This window comes from Populus alba, chromosome 6, assembly GCF_005239225.2.
Source record: "Populus alba chromosome 6, ASM523922v2, whole genome shotgun sequence".
NCBI classification, from domain to species: domain Eukaryota; kingdom Viridiplantae; phylum Streptophyta; class Magnoliopsida; order Malpighiales; family Salicaceae; genus Populus; species Populus alba.
Genome location: NC_133289.1, coordinates 19,958,807 through 19,966,165, shown reverse-complemented (window position 1 = coordinate 19,966,165; position 7,359 = coordinate 19,958,807). Strand labels below are relative to the sequence as shown.

At 32.6% G+C, this 7,359-nt stretch overlaps 1 protein-coding gene across 1 annotated transcript; it reads right to left on the bottom strand.

Moving 5' to 3' along the window:
- Positions 1-2,753: 2,753 nt before the first annotated feature.
- Positions 2,754-6,308, bottom strand: LOC118030619 (protein TIFY 3B). The gene is made up of 5 exons (XM_035034794.2): positions 6,004-6,308; positions 3,885-3,996; positions 3,624-3,801; positions 3,439-3,496; positions 2,754-3,250 (listed from the first exon to the last, which is right to left on the bottom strand). Exons 1-5 carry the CDS (start codon positions 6,201-6,203, stop codon positions 3,091-3,093), a joined length of 708 nt encoding a protein of 235 aa, XP_034890685.1. The 5' UTR covers positions 6,204-6,308; the 3' UTR covers positions 2,754-3,090.
- Positions 6,309-7,359: the final 1,051 nt, after the last annotated feature.

The window sequence follows — 7,359 nt, the reverse complement described above, 5'->3', positions numbered from 1 at the left end:
AGAGGGATTCACAGTCCAGTTTTGATCGAAAAAATAAACTAAACTGGGAGTTGTTGGTTTTTAAAGATTTAATCCATACCAAAGTAAAAATCAATTCGAACTAAATTGATTTAACTTAGTTTGGATAGATTTTTGTGCTTTGAAAACCGATAAACATTATAAAATTACATCCAACAGAGAAAAAAGATGACTTGATAGATACAAAGGGAGACAATACCAACAAGAAAACAAACAATACAGATAACTTGAAACTTCCAATTTCATACAACATTTTAAGAAATAAAAACACTTCAAGGTAAGAAAAATCCCAGAAACATTCGAAACCCAAAACAAAAAATCAAGACAACAAAACCAATAAAAATATTGGACTCTTCACACAAAGATAAAAAAGGTATATGTCTAATTAAAAAAAAAATTATCTTATTAACATGCTCAATTTTTTCCAGTAATTTTGTCAAAATATTTATTTTTTAGACAACATTTTATCATGATCATAAAAGAAAGTTTTAATTAAAAAAATAGCATTTTCATAACATTAACACAGATGTATCAAAAAAGAATAAGAATAATGCATCATCTTTGTGTTGTTGTTGGGAACTCTTTCACAATGTTATTAAACTCAGTTTGGTCAGGTGGGTAAACTTTGAGATCTCTTGAGTCGTTTCCTTAACTTGGGTTTCAAATGAAATTGTATGGAAGGTGACCTAATATGACCCCGTCAATTTTGATGGTCCAACCATGACCCGATCGGCTAAAAAAACTCCAAGTGTCATTGTTTTATTTTTTTATAAATATTAACACGAAGAAATCCTAGGTGGACTTGGGTTTCAAATGAAATTGTATAGAAGGTGACCTAATATGACTTGGGTTTATAAGTGTAGTCCGATTGATTCAACTGACTGGCCAAAACATAGTCTATTTTTTTTTATAAAAAGATTAAAATGACATTAATTTAACATTTTCTCTATAAAAAAATCAAAACAATGATATCTTGGATAGACTCGAGTCAAACTAGGTTGTATTCCTTACTGGGTTTAATAACTTTGTCTTCTGAAATCTTAACTAAATAAATAATGTCAACTAAAAAATACATTAAAAAAAGGATAGTTTTAATTAAAATTTATAAGAAAAAGAGAGAGAGAAAGAGAGACTAAGCGTCGTAATGCCTAACTTGCTAGGTCCACACACCTCACAAGTAACCCAAAAGCCTAGGGCATCTAGATTGATTTTTTTTTTCTGTTGTTTTTTATTTTGGAGATAGGTTAATAACATGTCCCCTATCTTTTAAAAAACAATAAACGCATGGAGTTTGGAAAATTAGGGTCGAACAAAAATCCATTTTTCTACTTGTTTTTATCTAAAAATGCATAAAAAACACTCTCAAAATCTTGATAAACTCATTTTCACTCTCTAAACACTTTAAAATCAATCACAAAGCCAGAATCAATTGAATTAAAAAAAAAAAAAAAACTAAATGACCCCAATCTATTTTTTCTTCATGTTTATATGAAAACGTCACTATCATTGAAATCCTATCAAGAAGATTAACACCAAAAGATACCTCTTTCTTTGCTGGAATGTGGCAAAACCAAATGTTTTATTTTTCTTTCATTATTTTTTTGGTGATTCTCTTTCTCTTTTCTCAAACCCATTAAGTGATATGTGAAAAAAAATAAAGTTTTAAATTAAAACACATAACTCAAAAAGTAAAGGGACCAAAAAGAAATTGTAAAAACTCATAAGGCAAGTTTTTTTAGAAAAGGTGCTGACACACAATAACCTAAATGTTTTTAAAAAAATAATAATAATCCTTGAAAACTCAATTTTAGCAACTAGCAAAATTAAAACCTATATTGTCAAATTAGACATTAATTTAACACTGGAAAACCTTCGAAACCCTTATGGAAAACAATTAAAAATGAATTATGAGCCCAAAATCCAATTTAATCCAATTGGAAGTTGATGCAATTAAAAAAAAATGAATTAAAAAAATGCCAAAAAAAAAGAATGAACACCATCCGAGTGATCATTGTTATGTGATAAAAGATTATTCCGTGAATTCAACAAAACTTGTAGATTCTTTTTAATTTAATTTAATATGAAATTAAGATATTTATTAGAACAAATAATGATATAAAATTGGAAATTTTTACATAAGCCATTAGCAATAAGTTCATAACTAGTATGCAACGAATCCATAAAATTTTAGCGTTTTGTGATGCAAGTCATAAAATAAAACGTTTAATAAAAAGAGGAAAGAACGCACTTATAATATATATATATATATATATATATATATATATATATAATAATAAAAAAAGCACTCCATTATGAGACATTAATTGTCATGCACCTAATTAATCATAAAATAATTAAAGGGTGGAAAAAAGCTTGAATGGAAACCTAGAAGCCATAACAAAGCAAAAGCAAAAGCAAAATGAAGAAAAGTCAACAGTTTGAAGGAGAAAGTGCACGAAATTGGATTATGGACTCATCTTGTTCAATTATCCATGAGTTCACAACCGCATGACTAGTATACTATTTATTTTTACATTTTAAAAATGATTTTTAAAAAATTTAATTTAATTTAATTTTTGTTCTTTAAATTAATATATTTTTAGCATTTTTTTCATATACTAATATCAAAAATAATTTTTTAAAAATAAAAAAATTATTCTTTTAATATATAAATCACAATTAAAGATCTAGCAAAACAGCATCACAGCAAGTAATTTCTTAAAGAAGTCTTACAATGGCCAGCACAACACTAGAGAGGTTCCATTAACAAGCAAACCACATACACGTCAAATGTTTGTCATTTGTTTTCCACGGTTCATAAGAACACAAGTAATCGCCCAAAAGGCGCTGGTTCAGAAGATATTACAAGTGCCTCTGGCTGCAAGGGGCAGACAAGTGAACAAAATCCCACTAGTTTCAATGAGAAATTGTACATGTTGTCCAATGCATCCAAAAGTAACCTAAAAATCTTCACCACCACTGCGCTTGACATCTTGCACGAGCAATACAATAAGGTTAAGAACCTAATATAACAACAGTTTTCCATGATACATGAGACGCCTTTAGCATTGGTCAAGCAAGGTTGGAAGCAATCATTGGTTGGAGTTCGTCTGATGCAAGAGATTTTCCAAAGCAACCTGCATCTGGTGACGGTGCAGCACTAATACCAGGCTTTGTGGTGTCTGCCTCTTTTCCTTCCGGTGAAGTGGGATACGGGCTTTTGCTCACCAGCCTGCAGTTCACAAAGTAAAAGAAAAGGTCCAGGCAGCCCAGATGATATGTTTATGCATCATGTAACCATTAAACACATAGGAGCATGGTAACTTAGATGCAATAACACAAATCATGAAGTTACGTGTGTATATGTTGTTTTAAAGTATAAGAGATAAGACAGAGAATCCCAAAATGCAAAACAGATACCTGTCCCGACGCTTCTCGAAGAATCGCTGCAGAGAATGTCTCCTAGCAATAGGTAATTCTTGACCAAAAAAATGGAATTAAAATGAGAATCATTAAGTTATATCTGATTTCATAGAAGAGAAAGAGCAATCAAATATTTGAAATCAAACGCTAACTGCATTTCAGTCATGTTCTCTAACCATTACCAGCTTGCATTCTGCAAAAGGAATTCTGACGACTATAGGATTGGGCATGTGGGGCAGCAGTACTTTGCATTGAAGGAGACCTTGTAAGAACTGGTGTACCATCAGGAGACCCACTTTTCTTTATGTCAACAGGTTTGACAGCAGCAGCAGCAGCAGCAATAAGCATAATTTCCTGGACCTAAATGGACACGATTGAGAGTTAGAATGAAATCTCCCATGTAGATATTTATTAAAGTCTTGGAAGTTTAAGTGAGGGAAAACCTTTTCTGCAGGAATTGCATCAAACACGACAACACTTCCACCATAGAAGATGGTAAGCTGATCCGGAGTAGGAATGGTGGCATTTGGTCCGGAAGTTGCCATAGCTGTGGGCCTTAAGAAACCAAAGATAAGTCATTACATTATATTGAACTTGTCTGGCATGCATCTACCACTTAAATAACTTCTATAAGCAAAATATTTTAATTAATAATGTAGGAAGTATATCTATTAAAGAAGAGTAAGATGATCACGCAATAAACGTTTTCACAGGGGTGGAGAGGCTTAAGGAAAAAGAGAACAAGGTGAAATGAGAGGATGCAGAGATATAATAGAATACAGATAAAATATTTACAACTTTGATGCAAGTAGCAGCAACAATTCAAATTAGTTCGGTTAACTACACAAATCCCTCTCTTTCTTTCTAATTTCTATTTTATCTTAAAAGATACTATGATATCAAATCTTTTATCATTTTGCCCCCATGTCACTACTCATTTATTTTGTTCCTATTACTTGAGTACCACTCTTCAAAGCTAATGTCTCCATGGCCAAGCTTGTAAGGTGAATACCCCCTGGATATTAGAAAGATGGTTACCCCCTGCCCTGGATATGAGAAAGTTGGTGTCAAAACGTAAGTGAGCAAAGTTTTCAACTGATCAACGAATTAATCTAGATTAAGCAAAGAATCCTCCTAACAATTGCCGACTCCCAAAATTGGACCTTCAACCACCTTCAGAATTAAACTTGACAACTCTAAATCATTTTTATAATCTCCTGGGTTCACTAACCATACTAATTGCAAAACAAGTGGGAGTTCAACTAAACCAAATTACTGTGGATCAAACAAATCATTTGATCCAAACAATCTGAGCTACCAAAATAAATCACAAGATAGGACTTCCAGCTACCATCAAAATCAAACTTGACAGTTCTGCAACTTAAGACGTACTCTATCACAGAACAAAAAAAAGTCATAGAGCTTAAATGACTGCATAATGTATCAATTTTTCTGGCTGATAAGAAGCTTACACATTTCTACTTGAAAAGAATACGGTGATTACTCTTAGTTGCCACTTGATCTGACATTTATTCAAAATCATGTTAATCAGACAAGATGATTTAGGAGAAGGCAAAAAAGGATCCGGTAGCATCCTCAAGCCTAATAACTGAACAGAAAAGGAAAAGGAAAGGCCAGCTAGCATTGCCTTGCGAATAGACCTACAATTAGCATTGACAGACTGATACTGCATGTGTTCGCCACATGTGACATTAAGGCAACTTTCACCCGCTTCTCATTCAAGGGGTCCACGACCAAACAAGCCTTAACCCAGACCAAAATAAGCAATTAAGTAGAAGTCTTTTCATAACTTCTTTTCATATGGGTAAGCTTTTAAGCAAACAAATACTTCTATTCCATAAAGGTAGGATTTTTAAGCACAAAAATTTTATGTCAAAAAGAGATACGAGAAGGCAGTAACGAGAGAAATCTTTTCAAGTCTTGCAATAACTCTTCACTGCTTTCAAGATATGTAGTTATGTTACTTGTAACTTGGTAGCATCCACAAAATCCTACCATGAGTGAAAGCACACTCATCTAAACTTTCCCACTCTGACAACAGAGAACACAAAGGATTTGATTAAGTATGAGTGTAACTTGTACAATCAGTTGTGTCGCTTCCCGCTCTAATTGCTGGTGAAGTTTCAACATTTCTCTTTCTACGTTACTCCTGTATTACACACCTTTCTTGTGCTACAATAATTTAATCAAAGGAGAACTTTCAGATCCTTAAATAATAGAACAATTTAGCGAAACAAGAGCACCATTTATGAACACATACAGCAGGTTCTTTCCTCTTCTGAAACTCCAAAAAACATAACCTAACAAATCCCCAAGATTCAATTACATTCAAGCATCACAACACAGCAGAATTTAAGCTAACATCAGGCCTTCACGAATTAGCTTTTAATTTTCATACCCAACACTTCTTTACAAATAAAACAGATCTCAGCTTCTCTTTTCCCTTTGTTTCGTTTACAAGGTAACCAAAAAAAAAAAAAGACTTTTTTCTCAGCAAAAACAGAAAATTTTCTGGTTAATAAAAGGAAAGTAGACTCGTACCTGGAACCAGGTGTCCAAAGAGGATGGACTCCTTTTTTCTCCGACAAATCAGCACCTTCCTTGCAAGATACCATATTTTCACCACAACCATTGGTAACCTCTTGCTCCTTTTTCACTTCAATATCCTCTTGTGGCTTCATTTCCTTGCAAGAATTAGATTGACCCCCCATTGGAACCAGATCAGAGGCAACAAAACTCATTTCAATTTCTTGTTTTTGTACAAAGAAATTTCAAGTGAAAATGGGGAGAAACAAACCAGCTACTTTCTAGTTATCCTTGACCTGACCCAAGTTGTAATAAAATAAGAGCCGACCATAGTTAGTGATTACTGTGGTTTGAGGAATTTAAAACGTGGCAATTCAACATGTGATTGAGTTATTAGAATCGATTATTTATTACACACACTTCGATTCCTTGTCTTTTCAACTGCCGCTTCTGTGACCACTGATGATTCTGTCTTCCTAGCTGGACACATGTCCAACTCACCACTGTTCCTTGTTGGAGTTTTTCTTCCCAAAAAAAATATGCAATAGAAAATAGAAATTCATCAGTGCGCATGTAACAAAATAAAAATAAAAAATTGTGTGTGTGATTTCCATTACAACGGATGGATTCAACTCATCATAAAAATTCTTTAACGCCAGCCAACCCTTTCTTTCTTGGAAATAATGAATTGTTTGTTCTTTACTCTTGGTTATCCTATTTCTTTCCTGCCATTGAAGTTTCTCTGTTTTTGTTTATAAGTTAAGCAAGTGCAAAAGATTAAGATATAAATATATTTGAAGTTCGGTTTAAAGTAAATTTTGTATTTTTAAAATATAAAAAAAAACAGAATAATATACCTTTTTATCTTGATTATCTTCGTTTTTTCCCTCTAAGAACAATAATTAAATCTTAAATTGTATCATGAGTTGTCATCTAAAAAGTCTCCAGTCATTTTTAACGATGTTGTTTGCGTAGTGCAGCGCAATGCAAGGTCTTGGAATTTTAAAGTGCACAGAAAAATGAAGGTCATTGTTAGCTTCGATGGTCAAATGTCAAAGAAACTGGCTATGATACCCTTAAACTGCAAAAATAAAATGAAATCGAAGTCCATGGCAAGTTGCAAAACAGTTGAAAGAAAGTGTGATGAACTGAATTCTGAGAGTGTGAGGTGCTGTATCTTTTAAATAATAAGATGAAAAGTGGAATCGGATACAAATTACATCCCATTTTGAATGTAATTTATTGTTTTATAGCAGCGATGAAGTCATGGAAAAATATTGAATTTTCCAAATTGATGAGTTATGAGTTGAGTTATACTCGTAAAATAAATTCTTGGTAAAATAATAGATTCCTTTAATACTTAAATTAATA